The 24,659-nt window shown below is 35.5% G+C and overlaps 1 protein-coding gene across 1 annotated transcript; it reads left to right on the top strand.

The window, feature by feature from the left end:
* Nucleotides 1–22,131: 22,131 nt before the first annotated feature.
* LOC125877331 (uncharacterized) lies at nucleotides 22,132–22,992 on the top strand. Its single transcript, XM_049558659.1, has one exon. The coding sequence runs from the start codon at nucleotides 22,132–22,134 to the stop codon at nucleotides 22,990–22,992; it is 861 nt and encodes a 286-aa protein (XP_049414616.1).
* The last annotated feature ends 1,667 nt before the right edge of the window (nucleotides 22,993–24,659 follow it).

The following is a 24,659-nucleotide window of genomic DNA, read 5'->3' as shown; positions in this document are numbered from 1 at the left end:
AGACTTAATGGAGTGTAAAATTTTCCAACCAAGGTCGTCTGAATGAAAAGTTGGTCCAACACCCAAATTCCATTTTAAGCCAACATCTATATGGGAGCTAAGAATGAGCTCAGAAGCCTTGGCTTGAGCCCGGAAGCCTTCTAGACCAAATTCGGCATTCCTAAATTAACGCAACCATTATAGTTGGTATCTAAGGCTCTCTACCTAGAGTTTTGATCAAAGTCAACCGTTCAAGTTTTAAAAGCTCTAAAATACAAAACTTGCATAATACACAAATAAATGTCTAGGTGACCAAACTATTAGTCCCAACAAGTCATGGTCACTATTGGAATGATCTAAATGCGAAAAAAAATGTAGAAAGGAGAAAATGACCTAAAGTCATTACAACATCCACTACTAGAAAGGACTTTTGTCGAAAATAAAGAGTCAAGAAGTACCTAAAAAAGGCTCAAAGAAGCGGGAAAAATGTTGTCGCATCTCATGCTCGGTTTCCGAGGTACTCTCCTTCAGTGGATGATGCCTCCAATGAACCTTAACAACATGAATGACTCTCTAATGCAACCATTGCACATCTTTTATTCAAAAATAGCAATTGGATCCTCCACAAAGTTCAAACATTCATCCAACTCAACTGAATCATACAATAGTCATTAAGAATCATTAGGAACATACCGACGAAGCATAGAAATATGGAAAATCAAGTGAATATCTGAAAATGCAGAAGGTTGGGCCAACTCGTAAGTGACATCTTCAACCATCTACAAAATCTCAAATGGACCTATATACTTGGGGCTAAGCTTGCTCTGCCTCCTAAACCACATCACTCCCTTCATGGGTTAATTGAAGGAATACCTGGTCACTAACTCCAAATCTCAAAGGTTGGTGCCTAGGTTCAACATAATTCTTATGCCTACTCTAAACTAAACTAAGCCTATCTTGAATTACCTGCACATGATCTAAGGCCTTCTGAAGCAAATTGGTATTACACGACCTAGGCTATGAAGATTTAAACTGACCAACTGGAGAGCAACAACTCGAGTGGTAGCTGTTGTTACATGAAAATTCCCTAACGCCAAAAACTGGTCCCACTAACCTCCCAAGACCAAAACACAAGCCCGCAACATATCCTCCAAAACTTGAATAGTATGCTCTAAACTGCCCATCGATCTATGAAAGAAAAGTTATGCTAAGATCAACATGGGTACCCAACTTCTTTAAAAGGTCTTTCAAAAGTTAGAAGAGAACTGAGAACCCCTATCTAAAATAATGGATATTGGCATCCCATAAAGAAGAACTACCTCCCGAATGTAGACACAAACTAACCTCTAGGAACCAAAGGAAGACTGAACAAGAAGGAAGTATGCTAACTTGTTCCATCGATCTATGATGATCTATATGTTTCCAACACCTCAAGAAGTCTGAGGCAATTCCATAACAAAGTCCATGGTGATGCGCTCCCACTTCTACTACGGAATGGACAATCTTTAAAACTAACCACCAGACATTAAATGATCGGCCTTCACCTATTGTAAACACAAGCAACAAAACATACACTTTATAATATCTCTCCTCATCTTGCTCCACCAGTAATGCTGCCTCAAATCACTAAAATCGCTGTATAACCTGGATGAATAGTATGTTTAGAATCACAGGCCTTATGAAGAATCAACAAAACCAAACTCCCAACTCTCGGAACACAAATACCGGTGAAACATCAGCACCCTATTATAATGTGAGGTATCCTACTCGACGTCACCTCACAAAACCCAATCTCGAATATCCACAAAGGCCTTATTATCAAATTGTTGACCAAAGATCTACTCCAACAAATATGACTAAACTCCCGAGTAGGCTAATACCCACCTAGAATCTAAAACATTGAGTCAAATCATCCTATTGGATACATACTAGATATCTAAAGCCAGAGATTGGTCTAAAGCTGAAAAAAAGATAGAATACCCATACTCACCATCTTTGGACTCAAGGCATCATCTACCACATTTGCCTTGATCGAATGGTATAGAATATAGAGGTCCTAGTCCTTTAAAAACTCAATTCACCTACGCTGCCTCAAATTTAGGACCTTTTGGCTTCTGGCTCATAATATACTATAGAGTCCTATAATCATTGTAGATCTCACATTAGACCCCATACATGTAATGCCTTCAAATCATCAACGCAAAACTATCATCGCCAAATCCAAATCATGAGCGGGGTAGTTGCACTTGTGCACTCTAAACTTCCTCGACACATATGAAATCACACGACCTTAGTACATTGATAAAAACCCCAAGTCAACACAGGACGTATCAAAATATACTTTGAAGCCCTTGCCCATAGCTGGCAGAGTGAAAATTTGGAGTAATAGTAAGCAACTCCTTGAGCTTTTGAAAGCTTAACTCACACTCCTCAGACCACTCAAAAGGAACATCAAGGCGAGTCAACCTAGTCAATTGTGTTGCGATAGTTGAGAAGCCCTACACAGATCATCTATAGTAGCCCACTAATTCGATGAGGCTCTGAATCTCAGTCACTAAGGCGGGCCTAACTTAATCATGAATAAATGTAATCTTCACCGGATCCATCATAATGACATCTTTGGACACAAAGTGCCCCAAGAAATCTACAGAATAAAGCCAAAACTCATAATTTGAGAACTTGGCATAAAGTCGTTGATATCTCAAAGTTTGGAGCACAGTCTTTAAATGCTATTCGTGCTTCTCCCGCTGCGCGAGTATACAAAAAAGTAATTAATGTAAAAGATGATGAATGAATCAATATATGGCCTAAACACATACGTCATCAAGTCCATGAATGTCGTCGAGGCATTAGTCAACCCAAAAGGCATCACTAGAAACTCATAATGATCCTAACAAGTCCTAAATATGGTCTCAGGGATGTTTGTTGCCCTTATCTTCAGTTGATGGTAACCAAATTTTAAGTCAATCTTAGAAAACACCACGGTACCCTGAAATTGGTTAGAGAAATCATCAATGTGAGGCATGAGATACTTTTCTTCACCAGGTGCCTGTAATCAATACAAATCCTCATAGAATCGTCTTTCTTCTTCACTAACATAACTAGGGAAGCCAAGGAGACACACTCGGTCGAATGAATCCCTTACCTAAGTGATCCTGAAGCTGAACACTCAGCTTCTTGAGCTCTGTAGGGGCCATACGATACAAATGGAATAGAAATATGATAAGTGTTTGAATCGAGGTCAATAACAAACTCAATAACTAGCTTTGGGTGAAGTCAAGGTAGATCAGTAGGGAAGACATCAATGAAATCTCGCACAAAGGGTACTAAATCAACTGTAGGGATCTCTCTATTAACATATTGCACATAAGCCAAATAAGATAGACACAGCTAGCAACCAACCTCTAACCTCGAACAAAAGAGATAACCTTGGTTAATGTGTGAATAAAATAACCTTGCAACACCACCGGAGGGACACCATGCATGGTTAAGGTAACAATCTTAGAAGAAAAATCTAAGACCCTAAAATAGGGAGATAACCCGTCTATGTAAGGATAACATCAAAATCTAATATATCCAATACTGTAAGATCAGCCCGAGTGTCACACCCTTGCATAGTCACCAAACAATATTTGTACACTTGATCCACTACTACATAATCGCCCACAAGGGTCGAATCACGTGATGGAACTGATAAAGGCTTAGAATACATACCCAATCGTGAAGCATGATATACAAATACAAATGAAAAAGTAGAAACTGGATCAAATAAAGCCGAGGTAGGCCGATGGCATATAAGAATCATAGTTGTGATGAAAGATTTTGATGCCTTAGCCTTAACCATAGTTGGAGCTACATATAGGTGGCCCTGTCCTTATCGGGATCCTTCTCAAGCTTCTTGGTGACCACCCTACCAATCCTAACCCTAGGCATTGCCTCTAGTTGGGGTGCAACTGCTGACATTGGATGAGATGAATACGGATCAAGTGTAATCGTTCGATACCAAGGACATTCTATGGACCAATGATCAACAATGCCTCACTAAAAACAACCCTAAGTAGGCCAACCACCTAGGCTGTACTACTCCCCCTCAGAAGCCTGAAGTTCCACCTGAATAAGCCAGTCTAACTGACCCTGTTAAAATCGCTAGCTAGTGAGGCCTATCATAAGAGTCCCTGGACCTAGAGTAGGACAAAAATGACCTCCCCGAAGCCATAGACCCAGTCTCAATCAGCAGTTTTAGACTAAAACTAGACACAAAACAACAAACCTTTTCCTAGTCAGTAGGTAATATCATCGTAGCATGCCTAGAGAGCTCTTGAAACCGAGCCTCATACTCAGATGTAGTCATAAAGCCTTGCTTTAGTCTAGAGAACTATTCTCAGAGTCGATCTCAGACACACTATGGTTTGAATCTAGACAGAAATGCCTTAGAAAACTCTATCCATGATACCGAAGGTGACCCATCTAGTCTACACTCAATGAATACACCACCGAAGCCTGGATAGCCTATTATGCTACTAAGTTGTGAAGTAAACTCTTCTCGAATCCACTAGTCCTACAGTGTAAAGTCATTCACTACAAGTAGTCAAAAACTCATGAGAATCCTCCCAGAAAACCTCAAAAGTGACAATCTCAAGAACACTTCGATCATCTTTTTCTCCTCTAGTGGCATAGCCCCGACTACAATAATTGGTTGGGCATGAGTGGATTCTAGGGGCACCTCTACTTGTGGAGCCATTGCCACAGGCTGATCTTGTGGTGCTGGCCTAACTAGAGATGAGGTTTATTGCATTCCCCCAGTACAACTAATAATTAAATGATAACGATTTGCAAGTCTAGACCTAGAACTGGTCTGGAAGGTAGTTGTGTTGGTCCTGGCTCCACCGGCTGCAGAGTCCTCTATTTTCTTTGGGTTGGTGTTGCAGCCCTCGCTTAACTTTAAGGTTTTCCTCCACCCCTAGATAAGCCTTTACCATATGGCTCGGGTGCATCACCTCTGTTTGCTAAGCCTTGTATGTGAGCCATCATGTGAAAGAGTGGAACAATTGAGCTTCCAAGAAACCAATAAGATAGATGATGCACAACAATGATACAAAAGAGATAATCTTCCTAAATATGTACAGTAACCTCTCAAAGATTGGATACAGATATCTCCGCAATGATCTACTGGACTATACTAGACATTATCTCTTTACAAGTGACAATTGCCAACCTGGCTTTGATACCAACTTTTGACAACCCAAGAACTCGAGTCATGATGAAACCTACTATTACCTAACGGTAGGTAAGCCAACCTGTAACCCGAAATGACAAGCAACAAACATACATGGTAGAAACATCAAATAATAAGAGATACATGATTTACATTAAAGGAAATAGTGCAATATAAGAACAAAACAAATATATATATACAACCAAAAATAGTACAAGTCCCAAAAGTGGAGCAAAATAAATACAAACTTGTCTAAAATCAAAGGATTAGTCAAACACTATAATAGAAAAAGACAGATTGAGGAAAGATGTAATAAGCTTACCCTCATCTCAGAAAGTCCCCACAATTGGCTCGATACAACCATTGGCAACAAGTGATTAGACCTGTATCGTGAAAACAAATTTAGAGTGTAGTATGAGTACCTAAACAAAGTACCCAATATGCATCATAGGTTTACTGAATTTGGAGAGTAAAAGCAATATTGAAAATTGGAAAGGGAAATAATTAGAAACCATGGAAGAAAAATAGCACCAAAAATCATAAGAAACACATGAGCCACAGAGAGTATAAATAGAAAGTAAATATCTTACTTGTACCTAACTGGACCCCATAAGCCAAAAGGGTACAATCATGCACAACTTAAAGAAAATCACCCAAACGGACCCTCATAAGCTCAATGGATACACATAAGAGCTAAGGGACTACTATGTAAGTTTTAGATCACCTCCAGATTTTCCACGGTCATTCACAGACCCAAATCGCGGTAAAGGCAACCCAAGAGTCCAAAGAATTATCAAGTTAGAACTATAACGCTATTAATTGAGGTTTGCCTAGACTCGAACCAAGGCTAAAAGGTGAGTTAGGACATCAAACCATGACCAAGGATACATACCACCAGGGTGTCAAACCCTACTAATACAAGTTACGCTAGGGCCTCGAACCTGACTATAAAAAGGTACATAGGGGCCTCGAAACTAAGGTAATAAAAAAGTACACAGATCTCAAAATGTGGAAAATAAATCCAAAAGTCTAAATTTCTTTGTTAATCCCCTACCAATCTATACCATGGAGAAGAACCACATCTAGAGTTTCCAAGGACCCATTTGAGCTCCAAATACAAAGAATTAACCCCAAATAGCCCATCAAAGCTTGAAATAGCCCATGAAAACATAAATATGGACGAAAAGGTCATAATAGTTTAGTGGTTGCCTAGCTAAGGATCACACTACCAGGCTCAAGCCTGATATATCATTCTATAGGGAGCTAAGTTATCCGAAGTAGCATGGGAACAATTGTACGGACTACAGACTCTAACGCACGTGTCTAACACAATCTCTAGCCTAAGCCTAGACTAAGGCCAACAACAAGCTAATAACAATAACGAATGATAACCACAAGGCAAGGCATGATTATAAAACAAACATAAACATACCAGCACTCCCAAAATATCTCGAGAAACACCTAAGGCATATTTTCAAATAAATGAGCATGATCAACTACAAACCTAACCCCAATTCGAGCAATTCAACATGAATTTACATTTGTAAGCTCAATCAAAGACTAGGATGCCACAACCTTCCATAATGTAAATCATATACATTTCTAAATCACGATTTTGGATCTATCCCCTTCTGAAAGGTCTCCAATTGCTGCCATGCTGTCAAAATAGTATCACAACGTAAAAATGGACATTTTTGAAATGCCTCTAATCACTGCCATGCTATAAAAAATAAGGTCACAATGTCAAAATGAATATTTTTGCACCAAAAATACAACAATTAGAATGGACCAAAAAATTAAGTCAAAATGAGAATGCAGGATGTACGTCGTGAATCTTGAAATTAAATTCATCAAAAGGTCCTAATAACCTTACTAAACTTATCTCCCAAAGTGGGACACAATTCATGCTTAGAAAATAAAGAAATCAGCTCATGCAACAATTTCACAAAAAAGGCACCAAGAATACCATTAAAGGGCAAGAAAAGGTCCTAGGAGCAAGAATTTACCTTTGAAATGGACCTACAACACTTTCCGAAGGTCCCAAAATGAAGCTCTACCAATTCCCCGCAAGAAGCAATAGAAAACATTCAATTTGAAGGTCTAAAGATCTTATAATCGATTTGAACATAAGAGAAAAAGCCCAACAAAATGGGTATAACTACCTGCAAGTACCACTAAAGCGATCACATTGGCTGCTTAAGAGGCATAAAAAAAGTGGCACCTCCCACTAAAGCTATCTAGACATAGGCCGACTACCTTATAACAAGTTGTGCTCACTAAAGCAGGGACCAGTTAAGCAAAGTCAGGACTGCTAAAATGACTGGCCAGCTAAAGCACACCCCTAGTCGGCAAAACAGAGACCTCTTTAGCAATAATCGGTCTACAAAAGAGGTTGCACGAGTGCGAGTCACTCAAAAAATTTAGCCAAATCCCAATGGACTCTTCTCGGGTGCTCAAGATTGGTTCGGAACCCTATACATGCAAATGAGATATACTAACCCATCAAATTTGATATTTTAGACTAAATTGATATGTCATAAGTTTCAACCAAGGTTGTATTGATGAACAATGAGACCTACACTCAAACTCCATTTTAAGCTAACTTCCACATGGATGTCTTTTTAGATCAAACTCAATGTTCTAGAGCTAACACAATTGTTAGAATTGCCTTATGCGACCGTCTATCTTAACTTTTGATTGAAGTCAACCGTTCAAGTTTTAAAAGTTCCAAAACATAGAAACTTGTACAAACCAAACGAACGACCGGGGGACTGAACTGTTAGTCCCACCGAGTCATAAATGACTTGGGGTAATTAAAGGAATGCTCTAAATGCTAAGAAGATTGTAGAAAGGTGAAAATGACGGGAAGGTCCTTATAGTTAAGCAAGGTAAAACCTTTGTGGTTTTATATGGGTTTGACCCACCCCGCCCCATTTCACCCCACCCAGTTTTTCATCCCTAAGATTAATGATTGACATACTATAAATTTTCATACATCCATAAAATAAGTATAAACATTTTGTTTGTGTAATCCATAAATTGTCCTGTTTGTTCATTATTATAACAAACAAATTATATAACCTTAAATGCATACATTAGTGCAATAATTATATAATATTCACAATTAATGTTAACACCTTAGAGTTAGTTGGTTTTGAAAACAGACATTTAACACATTGATCCCAATTCTCGTAGGCCATGAAATAAAAAAGGAAATCATCTGTGCAGAAGACCTCAAGATGGAAAGATATAATTGATTGATCATCACAAAAACTGATAGAAAGGAAAACCCTAATCTAAGGAATTAGAATATTCTTACAGATGGCCTAAATCCAGCAACCAACTCAATCAAGGCACACCTTGATTGACAAGATGAAATCAAGCATATTATCAAATCAAATCCTCAAACAGAATTAAGTTATCAAAAAAGGGAAGAATCGTGAGTCAAGCCAAGGATTAGAAGTCTGTTGTTCATACAAGGAAAGAATTGAGCCAGCCAGCCAAGAAGAGTAGAGAAAATGATTTACCATGCACATATCTAATATGGACATGGATCAGCAAAATCGCCTCAATCAAAGAATCTCTTAATAATCCTTGATTGAGATAAATCCCTTACGTTTTTCCTTACAAGAGCACGGGTCGATGACTATATAATCTAGCCCAGACTTTAGTGTGAAGTGCGCAACTTCACTTGAGCTTATCAGTTATCTTTCATAGAGCTTTGTAAACACGTGAGTGATACAATTGAAAAGAAAAGAAAAATAAAGAATTTGAGTGTAGGTTTACAAGTAGAGGCAGTGTCAATATAGAAATTTGATTTGCATATCAGACAGGATCAAGTCATAAGAAAAGTTGTACCACCAAGCTCACTTCAAAGCTCTTAAGGAAACCCTTGAAACCCAAGGGGACTAGACTAGGCACCACATTGGTTATCCGAACCAGTATAAAACTCTCTGTGTCATTTACTTTTTACAAATTATTATTACTATTTATCTCTATACTAACTTGCAGGTGAGTCGACTGGCTATCACAGGAATTTGACTGAAGGAATTTTAATTCACCCCCGGTGCACTTTCAATTGGTATCAGAGCAAGTCTCACTAATTCAGTGTTTAACCACACGTGAGCAAAAATCTAAAATGGCACACTATAAGATCCCCGGAGCTTTACTTCAAGATGAACACTCTTCACATCGACCACCATACTTCAATGGACAACATTACTCTCACTGGAAAGACAAATTCAGAATCTTTTGTATCCTCAAAACAAATATTCCAAGAGAATGGAGACACAATGCTAGCTATCACGAAAATTTTATTCTCGAGAAACTTGATGATAAAACTTCAGACGTGATCTTCCCTCAGAAAACAAGCTTATGTTGCCCTAATATCTCAAATGGAACCCAAGCGAATAAATGAAGCTATGGAAGACGAGTCATGGGTACAAGCGATGAAAGAAGAACTTGATCAATTCGAAAGAAATCAAGTATGGACTCTCATAAAAAGACCAAAGAATTGCTCAGTTATCGGAACCAAGTGGGTATTTTGAAACAAACTAGACGAACATGGCGAAGTTACTCAAAACAAAGCAAGGCTAGTCGCTCAAGGCTATTCACAACAATAAGGTATTGATTACTATGAAACTTTTGCTCACAAGGTTAGAATCTATTCGAATTCTTCTCGCGTTTGCATCCTTCAAACGCTTCAAACATTTTCAAATGGATGCAAAAAGTGCTTTCTTAAACGGTTTTATAAAAGAAGAAGCCTTTGTCAAACAACCCCCCAATTTTGAAAATCCTTCTTGTCCTGATGTTGTTTATAAATTATCCAAAGTTCTTTATGGACTCAAACAAGCTCCAAATGCTTGGTATGAAAGATTAAGCTCTTTTTTACTTCAAAATAATTTCCAAAGGGGGAAAATTGATACAACTCTCTTTATTAAAAGATCTGGCTTGTACATTCTTATAGTTCAAATTTATGTTGATGATATTATTTTTGGAAGTTCTAACCCTTCTTTGTGTGAGAATTTTGCAAATTTGATGAAAGGTGAATTCGAAATGAGTCTAAGCGGTCAACTAATGGAACTTTCATTAGTCAAACCAAGTACACCAAGGAGCTAGTAAAGAAGTTTGGCCTCGAAAAAGCAAAAGCATTTGGTACCCCCATGAGTCCTTTCACGTGCCTCGAAACAGATGCACCTGGAAAAGATGTGGATGAAAAAATGTATAGAGAAATGGTTGGCTCACTACTATATCTCACCGCTAGTCGACCATACATCATGTATAGCGTATGTAAGTGCGCAAGATTTCAAGCTGCCCCAAAGGAATCTCATCTTACTGTAGTAAAATGAATTATTCGCTACTTGATTGGCACTACCGAATTAGGACTATGGTACCCTCACTCATCTTATTTTGATTTAATTGGCGATGCTGACTTTGCAGGTGACAAAAATGACCGAAAAAGTACTAGCGGAACGTGCCAATTTTGGGACAATCTCTAGTCTCATGGCACAATAAGAAATAAGCCTCGGTTGCTCTATCCACCACGGAATCTAAATATTTAGCCGTTGGAAGCTATGGTACTCAAATCTTATAGATGATGCATCAATTACTTGATTATGATCTCTCTTATGAAGCTGCTCCAATTTTTTGTGATAATACTAGTGCTATTAGCCTTTCTAAATATATTGTGCATCATTCCAGGGCTAAACATATTGACATCAAGCATCATTTTATTCGTGCATGTTGAAAATGGCGATTTTTCTTTAGAATTTGTAGATTCTGAAAATCAATTATTTGATATCTTTACTAAACCGCTTCTTGAAGAAATATTATGTTTTCTCATAAATCGCCTTGGTATTATATGCATTAATTATTTTTTTTCCTTTTTAAATGTGTTTTGCTTTTTCCATGTTTTACCTTAATTATTTATTTTCCTTATGCATTTAATGTCTTTCCTTGTTTTTGATGTTTTGTAATTATGATCTGGTACCATCTTTTCCACTTCTTTATATCTCCTGTCAAATCCTTTCCTTTTTGTCCCCTGTCTTCCTTCTCTTAGATTTTTCTCCTTCCCCTTCTCTGTTCTATTTATTCATCCCTCTTTTCTCTTCTCTCTTTACCCTACCATGACTAGAACTTGCTCCATGACCTCTCAAAAACCCTCCGCCCCTTCGAGCTCTTTCGAAGTGGACATCTTGTCTCTTTCCTCTGATTCCTCCACATGATCTATGGCTTCTCCGTCTGTCTCCTCAAAGAAGCGAGCATCTACATCAAAACAGAAAGCTTCAAAGAAGCCTCGTCCTCTGGTGACGGGATCTCTCTCGCAAGCAAACATGCAACGATTCTGGGGTATCGCACAGAAGCACAGGTATGACATCTTCAAATCTCGTCCCATTGTTCTTGGCCGTGTTGTCAAGCTTAGTCAGCTAAAGGACTCTCTCTGCCCGGTAAGCTCATATCTCAAAGTTCAGAAATTATCCCTGTTTTTCACCTTGTGTGGTCTTGAACTTTTCGAAGAGGCTGTTCGAATCTTCTATGCGAATCTTCACATATCTCCTGACAGTGGTGAGTTAGAGACTTTAGTCTTGGGAAATCGCATTATTATAAATGACCTACTTTTCAAAGATATTTTTGGTACTAAGTTCTCTGGGGTGATTCCGTATATGAACGAAACTTGGCATGATGGCTTTGAGGTCTCTCTAGAAGGTGCGAAGAGAGTCGTGGCTGAACCGGACTCTGATATCTCTCACTTTGGGGCATTGTCTCTTTGTTTTGAAAATCATATACTAGAGCATATTGTGGGCACAACTCTTATTCCCAGGAAAGGCTCTTTGAGTAATATCTCTACTCGAGACGTGTTTGTTCTCTACTGTTTGCTTAGGAAATACCGCATAAATTGGGCGGAATGGTTCAAGGAATACATGTGGGAAAGTGCTGAAGATACGAATGCCTCTGCAAGTTTGCCGTATGGTCTACTCATTTCGTGGATTTTGGTGGATCGCCTTGTGGATCTCTTTATGTTTACTCCCATTGTTATAAATGCTACTTATGATTCTCGCACTTTTTCTAGTATGGGGTATGTGCAGGTTGGTGACAAGTGGGTCAAAAAGGACTCGGTTAAGGCACAGACTGAGACTCCCAAGCCTTAAAAAATTTCTGCAGATTCTGCCGCTATTCTGTTGCAGGACAATGATGAAGTCAAAACTCGACTTTTAGTAGTAGAACGTGGCTTGGAGACTCTCCACGATGTTGTGGAAAAAGTCTTTCGTCTATAGAAAGACACAAGTACTGATGTAGGTAAACTGTGTATTGCTATGACAGGAATCAAATAGGAAGCAATCTCCACTGTCAACCGATTAATTAAACAAGTTGACTCTCTTAAGAATGGAGTCAGCTTGTCTAATAATGATCTTCCAGTTATCGTCCAGACTTCATACTCCAGTCTCTCTCGCAATGTGGAACGCTCTTACAACACATTTTGTGGAAAAGTAATCAACACCTTCAAGTACTTTTTGGGTGATCGTTGATTCATGCGTTTCAGACTTATTGTCTTTTAACTATTTTTTTGGCTTAACTTTCAATGGGGTCTGTCCCCCCCTCTCTCTTAGACTATTGATATAGGTCTCTCTGACCTCTAATATCTTATGTTTTCTTTTGCTCATTTATATCTAGTGTGCGTTTCTATGTTCTTTTTTATTGTGATAAAGGGGGAGAAAGCTTGTCTTCCATATTATTCTCTAAGATAGGGGGAGCTACAATGTACATTGGCGCCTCAGAAACAGGGGGAGCTACAGAGTTCACATATAGTCTCTATCAGGGAAGTATACTTGACTCTACATACTGCTTATTAAATTGTGATCAAGTTGTCAATATCAAAAAGGGGGAGATTGTCAACTCCTTAGAGTTAGTTGATTTTGAAAATAGACATTTAACATATTGATCCCAATTCTCGCAGGCCACGAAATCAAAAAGGAAATGATCTGTGCAGAAGACCTCAAGATGGAAAGATGTAATTGATTGATCATCACAAAAATAGATAGAAAGGAAAACCTCAATCTAAGGAATTAGAATATCCTTAGAGATAGCCTAAATCCAACAACCAACTCAATCAAGGCACACCTTGATTGACAAGAAGAAATCAAGCAGATTATCAAATCAAATCCTCAAACAGAATCAAGTTATCAAGAAAGGGAAGAATCGTGAGTCAAGCCAAGGATTAGAAGTCTACTGATCATACAAGGAAAGAATTGAGCTAGCCAGCCAAGAAGAGTAGAGAAAGCGATTTACCATGCACATATCTAATATGGACATGGATCAGCAAAATCGCCTCAATCAAGGAATCTCTTAATCATCCTTGATTGAGATAAATCCCTTGGGATTTTCCTTACAAGAGCATGAGTCGATGACTATATAATCTACCCTAGACTATAGTATGAAGTGTGCAACTTCAGTTGAGCTTATCAAACAACTTTCTTTTATCTTTCATAAAGCTTTGTATACACGTGAGTGATACAATTGAAAATAAAAGAAAAAGAAAGAATTTGAGTGTAGGTTTACAAGTAGAGGCAGTGTCAAGATAGAAATCTGATTTGCATATCAGACAGGATCAAGTCACAAGAAAAGTTGTACCACCAAGCTCACTTCAAAGCTCTTAAGGAAACCTTTGAAACCCAAGGGGACTGGACTAGGCACCACATTGATGATCCAAACCAGTATTAAACTCTCTGTGTCATTTACTTATTGCAAATTATTATTACTGTTTATCTCTGTACTAACTTGCAGGTGAGTCGACTGGCTATCACAGGAAATCGACTGAAGGAATTTTAATTCACCCCCTTCTTTACTTTCACTTATGTTACAAAACTTTAATGACCAATTGTTTCAACAGATTGCTTTATCATATAACTGTGATCATAATGGTCCAAACATAAAGTTGAACCAAACACCTTTATAGATTTAAACATGATTTCTATTTTTATATGTAATTGACAAAGAAACAAACACCATTAAACCAATCTAATACTCTTGATATAGCTGAAGAGTATTACTAACTTAAGGATTTTGGTTCCTCAAGTAAGAGAAACGTAACAACAACAATAATAATAAGGATATAAGAGTATTTATTGTGAAAAACATCCTGACTCAAGGAAGTAAAAATCACAACCTACTCTGAGTAGTATTTTCAACAAATGTTCACCAGACTTCAAAGAACAATTTCAGATTACAATTGATTAATCTAGGGGACTAACTCACTGTACCTCAACTAAATACTTTACTTAAATATATCTCTTCAAAGACTATAAACTCTAATCTATTAAACATACAAGTCTTACCTACACCACTACTAGTACGCAATTAGAAATAAGACTAGTAAAGTAAGTAACAACTTGAATCTCAACTTACAAACTCAAAATAGACAGAAAACTTATTTGATCTAGTTTTTCACTTTCATCATTTGATTCAACTAACTGCTCCTTTATTTGATGACTATTTTTAGTTAGAGAAATCCATTATAATGGGTGCAATAACGATTTAAATTATGATAGTCGTAATATTTTTATATAAATAGAGAATGAGCAGAATAATTCAATCATTTATCAACAACTTAGAATTATTTGGTAAGGAAATATATCTCAATAGAGTAACATTTCCTTAAGAGAAGGTCTCCTCATAATATTATTTCCTACTTAATTGTATAAAGATTCGCTACATCCTTACTTAACATAAATAATGTGATGCATGAGCCTGGTTCACATGTGATACCATTTACACTAATATGCGCTATGAGTGAACTTGAGTCTCATAAATTATTTGTCACTCATAAAAATGGTATACAATATACAAATATAGACATAAGTCACCCAACAACAACTAGATGTGTTTGGCTTGGTGGATGTACAAGGACAACTCAAAATAATCTTGAAAGTATTTTGACAAATTCATAGACTTCCTTTTAGAAAATAACAAGTGATAAAGTACAAGTACCACTAGACTATGACCACAATCTCAGAGACACGCTTTAACTAAACTAAGGTCCTATTACCCATCTGAACCCATTTTTTTTGTAATTTTGTACACCTTTTTGGCTTGCGTGGCATCCAAATATCTCCCATGCACCTCAACTATTTGGAGTCACGGGGTGTGCCGCGTAGGCCAAAAGGTGTACAAAATTACCAAAAAATGAGTTCAGGAGGTAATAGGACCTTAGTTTAGTTAAGGTGTGTCTCTGAGATTTTGATCATAGTCTAGGGGGTAATTGTGCCTTATCCCAAATAACAATAATAGTAGGCTTTCTTGCTACTAAGTTCAAGTTCTTTTAAATATTTTTCCAACATGCACATATGAATTTAGGTTTTAGCCCCAAGTCACTAGGATAAGGAAAAATCTAAAGATTTTCATTCTCTTCATCAGCATGCAAAGGTAGAAATCATAACTATGGTACCAACATATAATATATAATAACTAATCTTTTGATAGGATTGACTGTTCAAATATCCAAGCTCTTATGCCACATGTAAACGTAAGATTTACCACTTACCATAGATCTTCTTATATTAATTTTTAAGGATATTGGAAAATAAATTTATAGACAGTTAAAACGAAAATGTTTACCCACCATAATAGAAAATCACCAATTGTTTCTTACCATCCTTGTAATGTATGACTTTCCTAAATTGTCTCTGGGCATGCATGTTGAATGTATAGCATTATTTTATTATCTTAACAAATCTGTCAAAATGATTTGGCATGGCATAGGTGTCATGAAATGTCAAAAATTCTTTCTGATAAGGTAAAAATTACCAAGAAGTAGGTTAGATGCCAACAAGAACATAGTTTGTGAAATAAACAAACACATATTTTAAGTTGAGAGTAACCTCACTTATGAAACCCATTCATATTTCACCATCTAGGTGGAAGTATTCATCCCAAAAGGAGTCTTTCCTAATAGTTACAAAAATATTGAACATAAATAGCTTGGAGGGGTTTTAAGATTTTTTCTAAATTGGATTAAGAAAGAATTATTATTTTTACGTGTATTAACCCGAACACTTGTTTGAGGAAAAATGGATAATATACGACATGTTTTGAAGTTTCGATGCATGTTGCATGGAAAGCATGTATCTGCTCTTACCTCAGTTGTAACTTGTACCTGCATCGTTATCACAATCTGAGACTACCCTATTCGTAACACAATGCTTAGAGTCAGAAGTGATCCCAAGCTAACCCATGGTATGGTATGGCACTAAGATTTATATAAATGAAAACTAAAAAAAATAAATAATGTGAAAGCTGAGTTTTTTTTAGTCAAAAATTTCTCTTTGATTTAATTCATATTCAACTTTCTCTAGTGGAATTAGACTTTCATTTCTATTTCTTCAAATCCAGCATGACATGTGTCAAGAATCAAAGAAAAGTTCACAAATTGGCGAATTCAATGTTTCCATATCCCTCCAGGCAGGAAATCATATATTGAAAAATATATAATGTCTGAATTACTAAACATAATACTCAAAAAGGGAGTTCATCTGAACATAACATAAAGTTGGGAACTACCAATTGTTTGTATGTCTGAAAGCCTCTACTATGATGAGTTGCTGGGACAAATCCCCGACAAACTCTAGCTGTCAGAAAATTAGAAGACAAATCAAAGGACATAAAATAAAGGTTATCCTCGAATGATGAGGACTTACCAACACTTCTTCTATGCTGACAAAAAATCGTACTAACTACGAGCTGGATACTGAACGTCTAAATCTATATTATAAAATAACATAACACAAAAAGTTTGCGGCTAGTACTTTACATGAACTGAGTATATGAGAAATGCATGATAAAACTAATAACTAAACATGAAAAAACTTTACTAAGCTGAATAACATGAAATTATACAATGACCAAGCAAATTGGCATGCAATTGATAAGTGGTACAACTGAAATTAGTAAATATATGATCACGCAGTATCTGAAAGACTAGAGTATGGGAGATACTATTAATTGACATATAATCATGTGAGATAAACGTAGAGTTTGATGTATAATTCCCATAAAAAAGAGTTCAATATAGCTTGTCAATGTGTAGAGACTGATCTGATCTAATATGATGTGGAACTAGTAAACTGAAAGCATATGTCCGCTAGAGGCTACATAGACCTACAGTGACACATAGTTATAGGACTTAGGTATATTGACCTTAGTTCAATTCGGTGCTAAGTACTCATCCCTACTCAACATAACTGATAGCTCCTGCAAATTTTATTTATAATCATAGATGTCATACCTAACTGCCATATTACTTGTGGACCTTTCTTTTATAAAAAAACACATGTATCCATGATCATTGATGAAATTCTGAATACCATATTAATTGGGAAATTTATTTTGGGAAAAATGTTCAAAAGCATTGATGGTAAATTAATAACGCTCAACTACACTTCATCCGATTCTAAGTGTAGGCGGTCCCAATCAAGTAGGTGTAGACATTTTCGATCCCACATGAAGTAATACAGTAAAAAGTTCAATTATGAAGTGAAATGTTGTTCTAATCGTTTGTAGGTGGACATTTTCGAAACCAAAAAGTAAACGGTAAGGGGTTGACAATTAATGTCAAATGGAGGGATTTGAGTGAACAATTAACAACTACGAACAATCGGAAATAAACAAATAGAGATGGGTCCTTGGGAGTATGATCAATTGAATGCCAATTTCGCATAATGGGTGATTATTATTTACTAGACACCATTGAATCTAAGTGGGTAGGCTAGGCTTTAGGTGTAATAGTTATTTCTCAATCAACTATCATGAATCAAGCTATACAAGCATAACACATATAAACATCCCAATACCTCAAACAATCTACTTTTTCAAGCTAGATTAGTAGGATTGTATTAAGACCCACTTTCTCAAGCTAAGTCTACAATAACCCAATCACTATAATCATCAATCTATAGTTTTAACTCTAAGACTTCTTTCTCAAGCAAGATTAGAATTCTTGGCTAGAATTGTGTTTTCAACTACAATTCATCAATTAAAACTCAACTATCAATTGAACCCACTTCAAATCAACAATCAAATCAGTATATACTAACACTCATAATCTAATTGAAGCATTCAATCACATAATCACACCCCCAGGAATGGGGATTTTAGCCCCACATAATAAAGAGCAACAAATAGTTACCAACTATGTTTTCCGTCAACTTGGGTAACAATCCACAAGTCTTCAAAATGCTTAGATTTAATTTCAAATCAAATAAAACCTAATTCTATACTCAAAAAGTTAAAGAACAATGTTAGGGATCAAGAATCCAGAACTGGACAATGTGGGAACTCTCAAAAACTACAGAACTCCAGAACTTATTTTTCCTCTTTCGAAAATTGCATTTATACGTTCTCAGATTTTCAACTTCAGATCCACTTGGCGAAATAAGTCGCGCTTCGCCGACCAGGTTGGTGATGCGCCGAGTGATCCTTTCCATCGCCTTCTTGTCTTAGCTTTTCACTACATCCCTTCTGTGATTTAGGAGATCAAAACCTCCATCGCTAATCCATTCGACGTTTTGGCAAAACATCAATCTGCTCGTTGAGTTGGCTTTGTCCAAGGGCTGGCCTGCTGTGACTTTTGGTGAGCTGAAGAGCCACTCGGCAACTCGCCGGGTGGCTTTGGCGAGCATCAGCCTTGCTTTTCTTTAGTTTTTTTTTAGCTTTTTCTCTCCTTTTTGCCCTGTAATTTACTTGCCTTGCTCTTTTGCCTTCATTGCTGCAAATTAGCAGTTTAACATCAGTTTAGACCATAAAATAGGCTTTAAAGATACTAAAACTCTGAATATTTAGCTCTAAATGAGTCGAAATCCTCAACTCATCACATATTTGTCATGTATCTTACTATTATGAGTTGACACTCTTAATTATGATAATAGTACACATATATAAAAGTCATGTATTTTGAAGCGTGAGACTTATGAGTATACATAATATATGATATGGCTAGAATAAAATGCATAAAAATGTATCAGGACTGATATTTTAAAAGGATTATAGAAGCTTGGACCTAAATTCTAAATCTTGAATCATAAAAATACTAAGTCTAACAATATACATATACTATCTAAAAATACTATTAAAAGTATACTTCATCGAAAATCACCCTGATGGTCTTCTTAACTAATAACATTGAAACCAACAAACTCTGAGATTGAATGAAAGATATTATATCTAAAACCATCTTAAAATATGCAGGACTGATAAACTGAGTATAAAGTTAAACATAACAATTTATGTATTTTGAAGAAAACATGAAATTCAAATAACATAATATAGAGAAACATGAAAAATCAATATTAGCAGGGTTTATAAAACATATTTCTAGTAAATACACTAAACCATGTGTAAAAACATGTATTCATGAGAATAAACTGAAATAAAAGGACATTCATGTTTTCATAAAATCTGAGATATTCATAGTAGTGAGATACTTAAGAACTGATTTTAGTTTGGTATTTAATGGGTGAAAGGACACCCATTGATGAAATCCCACATACCTGGAATGAACACAGTTGTTGAAATTCCTGAACTGAAGGTTGAAGGTGAAGAACCCCAGTTTCTTGCTTCAGAGAACTTAGAAGATATTGAATTTAATTTTTTGAGCGTTGGGCGTGAATGGGGGAGGTTATTAGGTTATAAGATAGACTTAGTGTAGTTAATTGAGGGTAAAAGGTCAAGAATACCCATCTTGGGACATAAGAAGACTTGAAAAATCAATTAAAATGACTTTTTAATGAGCTTTATCACCTAAATCGGTGATCTAGAGGTCTCACCGCTAAAATATTCAGCAGATCATCAAAAGGGGGCTTCAGATTGCTAAAATGAAAGTTTTTGAAGGTTATGGGGCCAATTTGGCGATATGCTGAACTACTTGTTGATTTGCCAAATTGACAGGTGTCATCACCAAAACAACCATAACTTTCTATTCCGAACTCCAATTGATGCAAATTTAGGAGAGTTAAAAATAAGAATCATAGACCTTTAATTTGATAGGTCATGGACCACTAACTCTAACTCTTAATATGGGAGATATGATTGTTTGAAATTAACCCATGCATGAACACATGCAAAATTTTAGCCGACATAAATATAAACTTGACTTAGTGCTACAGTCCTGCTATGATCCTAAACCACATATGATACATTTCATACACTTGAAAATGTACCTTAAAACACATGATCTATTGAGACATCACCCGACCCAAGATGATATACTTACCATGAATGATTCAGATCTTAAGCGCAGAATTTTGCGAGGTGTTACCATCATTGCAAGAAAACCACGTCGTATATTAAAATTTGGATAATGAAATATCTTACAAAACCTAATTATAAGGTTTTTTTAATCAAGGATATAAACTTGAGGGTTGAACCATATGAACTAAATGACATACTTTCTATTAGATGAGTTAAGTAATAACATAACTAAAGTTGATAACTTCTTCTATGGAGGAACATTAATAATTATCTAAGGAATAATACAGACGTGTTGAACTACTGTCTTTCCCATTTTGAAAGAGTAGTAAATACACAAGCTTTGAATTTCACCACTGAACAAATTATGTCAAGGACAAACAGTTTTAACATTTGCGCACATAGTAATTTCACAACAAATAATGTATTTCCTAAGAGCAAATATGTCATGATTCATAAAATATGTTGAATTTTTGATAAATCACAAAAATATATTGCATGTTTGTTGTCTTTCGACATGTATGAGTAATCATAGAACATAATTCTAGAAGTTTGTGATACAATGGATGATCCGTTTTATTAAAATAATTAGAAGTAGTCTCTTTTGAACTATGATTTTGAATACTCGACCATAGTGGTTCTACCTCAATTTATACTAGAGTTGACAAAATTCATTTTATCTAACCATTTTTTTAAAAAAAAATACATGATTCATTAAGGTGACTATCGTAGAATGTGAAGTATATTCATCATATCAAGTTATTTACTAATATATCAAGTTGTTCTAAATACTTGTATTCATTATAATGATTTCTCTCTATGTTAACCAAACAAAGTTCGTTCATAAGTAGAAGAGAAAGTGTTACGTCTTTTTGCATTTTGAGATTACGTAAGCAAGTCTAGGTAGTCTTGATATTTTATGTTCTCACCATTTCTTGTACAGGACATGTGTGAAGTTCTCTCAATATGATTTCTATAAAGGTGCATTAATTACAATTTGTCATACAAGAGTTTTTTTCATAAATGATTTCAATGTTGTAGTTACTACTCTAGACTTTTCCTGTAAATACTTCCAAAGTTGTAATTATTGCTCAAGACTTTTTTGTAAATGCTTTCAAAATTGTAATTACTTCCCTTTATTTTGGTTGAATAGAAATAATACCAACTTCATTAGACCGTTGCCCAGTAAATATTTTTCATCTATAAATAGGTTGGATTGGGTTGTCAAGTTATATATCAAGTTGAGTTCTTGAGATCAATCTTCTCTTGACGTTACCATTTGGTTTGTTCTTTTATCCTTTTATGTAGCCTAAACTTTACTTGATTTTAGATCTGGTTAAATCTCTAAATAGGTGAAAATGTGCAATCCTCGACATGTTCTTGGAATCCCCTCTTTGATTGAGTTATAGGTTCCAAGAATGATCCTTTTTAATCCTCGTATAAATTTTGCCCTTAGTTTATTTTCATTCTTCCTTGATTTTATCGCAAGATTTTTGTTCGTTACCTTACAACACAAGAGTTGAATCTTTAATCGGATCACAATTGTCTTATTCATACTATAATCTTGTTAGTCGATTTACCTTCTTTTGTTTTCAATTGTATAATTATACGTCGAGTATAATTAGGGATGTATTTTTCATCTCAATATTTTCTAATTAAATTTGTGATATTATCAGGTTTTTTCACTAAAAATGTGAGTTGGTATGGCTGATACAACTTTTCAAATCACTAAGGAGGAATTCAAACTTTTTCATAAGATTGACAGAACACTTTATTATGTCTTAGTTATTGACCTCCTACGTGATCCTTTTGAATCAATGCAAACATTGGCATTGTGGATTTGGTTGGAGAGAACATGTCGTTGCAAGGATGTTATCAACAAGATATTATCCTTACCTCATTTTTTAATTAATCAACTTGCTGATGAAGGTGCAACATGTCTCAAATGCATTGAGAACAATCGATTTCTGTCTTCAACTTATGCAAGTGATATTTTTCTAACTCAAAATCTCACTAAAAAGGGATTATCTCTCCTATTTTTCCATCAAAATAGGGACAGTGCAACAAGTGGGATAAGAAAGATTGTAAATGAGGTTTGTTTCAATGCATTGTTAGATATTATGGAAAAAGCTTTGAAAATAAGTTTTGAACAAACCTTGATGGAAAGAAATATGTCAATGGTGCCGCCTCCCGGTGATTCATCTTTAATTGAAAGATTTTCTCAGTTAGGAAATGGATGTGACATGTCTTATATAAGGATGAAGGGACACAATGTACCAGATGAAGAACGGACCATGTTTGTTACTTTCTCCAAAGGCTACCCTGTTGCTGAATGGGAAATCAGGGAATTCTTTAAACCATATTTTGGAGACTGCATTGACTACATTCTAATGCAGGAGGTGAAGTCTCATGAACAGGCTCTTTATGCTCGAATCGTGTTTGTTATGCCTGAAATTATTGAGTTTATTCTCAAAGATGATTCCAAAGCTAAATTTAATATCCATGGGAAGCATGTGTGGATGCGAAAGTTTGTCCCCAAAAAAGGGAACTCATTCATACCATAGATTCTTGCTAAAAGCTTGCCTAAAACTATTTAGTTCTTTGATATATGTGTACCATTCTGAGAATGGAGTAAGAGTTATCATGTTTAAGTTTTTAGTTCTTGCAGTCCAATTGAGGACCTAAATTTCATATGTAATAAATGCTTTTATTATGAAAACGATTTAGAAGTTTCTTTTAATTTGTCTGTTTTTCCTTGAGATCGTTTTATATTCTTTAGATATTACAGAGGAAAAAATCATAAAAAGTTCCACCAAAATTTATGTTGGAATTGGCCTAAATATTATCTAATCTTTGAGCCTCTAGTGTATGTTCAGAAAATATGTAAATCTATTCAACAATTCATAGATATTACTATCTTATTGCATTTAATAAGAAACTAAATAGAGTAAACAAGTAAATTTTTATTATATAACTATTTTTTTAATAAAATTTAAATTAATTAGACACAATTAAAAATTTAAAAAATTATGCATATCTTGACATAAGAAATAAGATGTAGAATCTAAAGTTTGATTACAAAACTAGTGAAGTCTTCTTGTTTAACCATAGAAAATACATATTATATGAATCAAATAGCGAAAGTAACTGAAAAATAATAATCAAATTATAACACTTTAAAATTTTTAGACGTATCTAAGACAATTTGTGTTATAACGAATGTAGAAGAAAGTTGACTGACTTCACTTAAATTATTTTTAAGAGTCCAAACTTCGAGTCTTACTATTATTATGACATGCAAATAACATTTAATGTTCTTTTCCTATAATTTCACTTGTAGTTATCGAACACAAACTGTTTTACTCTCAAACTAATAAATATATAATATGTGTCTATTATACACCAAATATTTAGATATGGAGTTAATTATGTTCTTTATTCACCCATCTTATTTTTGAAGTACAATCAACACCCTTTTAATTCGTAAATTAATTAAAACTGTATTAGCAAATGGAGATGTATTTTTTTTATATAGTTGTTTATATTGAACTAGCACCCCTTTAGGAAGCTTAATTTTCTTTTAAGAAAGCACAAAATTCTATCTTCATTAACTGTAATGCAAAATGTAAACTTAAAGAGTGTGATTTAGTCAAAGGGAGAATATGCAATGATTGGACAATCACTATCTAACCGCTACCCATATGATAATAAAATATTGAATGAGAAGTGGTAACAGTATCAAAACCCCAAACTAGGATCTGAACCTTTTTAATAACACAATGCCACACTCCAAACCTAGGAGGTGTGATAAGCATCAGGTGCCTCACCAGACCAAGTGAATGTTACGAACCAAAAACGGACGTGATGACACTTGTATATTCCCACCAAGACAAGTTAGCCTTAATCCAATAAAATAAAATAAAATACGAAAAACAATAAATCAAGAACAACACAAAGTCGAAAAACTTATACATTCCATTAAAATGTACAAGCCATTAATAAAAATATAGAATTCGAAAGATAAATACAAGTCTTAAATGTCTTTTCTTCTCAAGTAGAACAAAGCATGAAAAAAGGAGAAGAGGTCCCACCGAGATGACAAACAGCTGCCTCTCAAGTCCTTCACAAGCCTCAAAAAAAGAGAAGAAGAGCGATTATGCTAAACAGGCTCAGTACCAACACAAGTGTAGAAGAAATGAGTGAGTACCAACACAGTACCCAACAATCAACC

Source organism: Solanum stenotomum, chromosome 9 (assembly GCF_019186545.1).
Source record: "Solanum stenotomum isolate F172 chromosome 9, ASM1918654v1, whole genome shotgun sequence".
NCBI classification, from domain to species: domain Eukaryota; kingdom Viridiplantae; phylum Streptophyta; class Magnoliopsida; order Solanales; family Solanaceae; genus Solanum; species Solanum stenotomum.
This window is presented reverse-complemented; position numbering and strand designations above follow the sequence as displayed.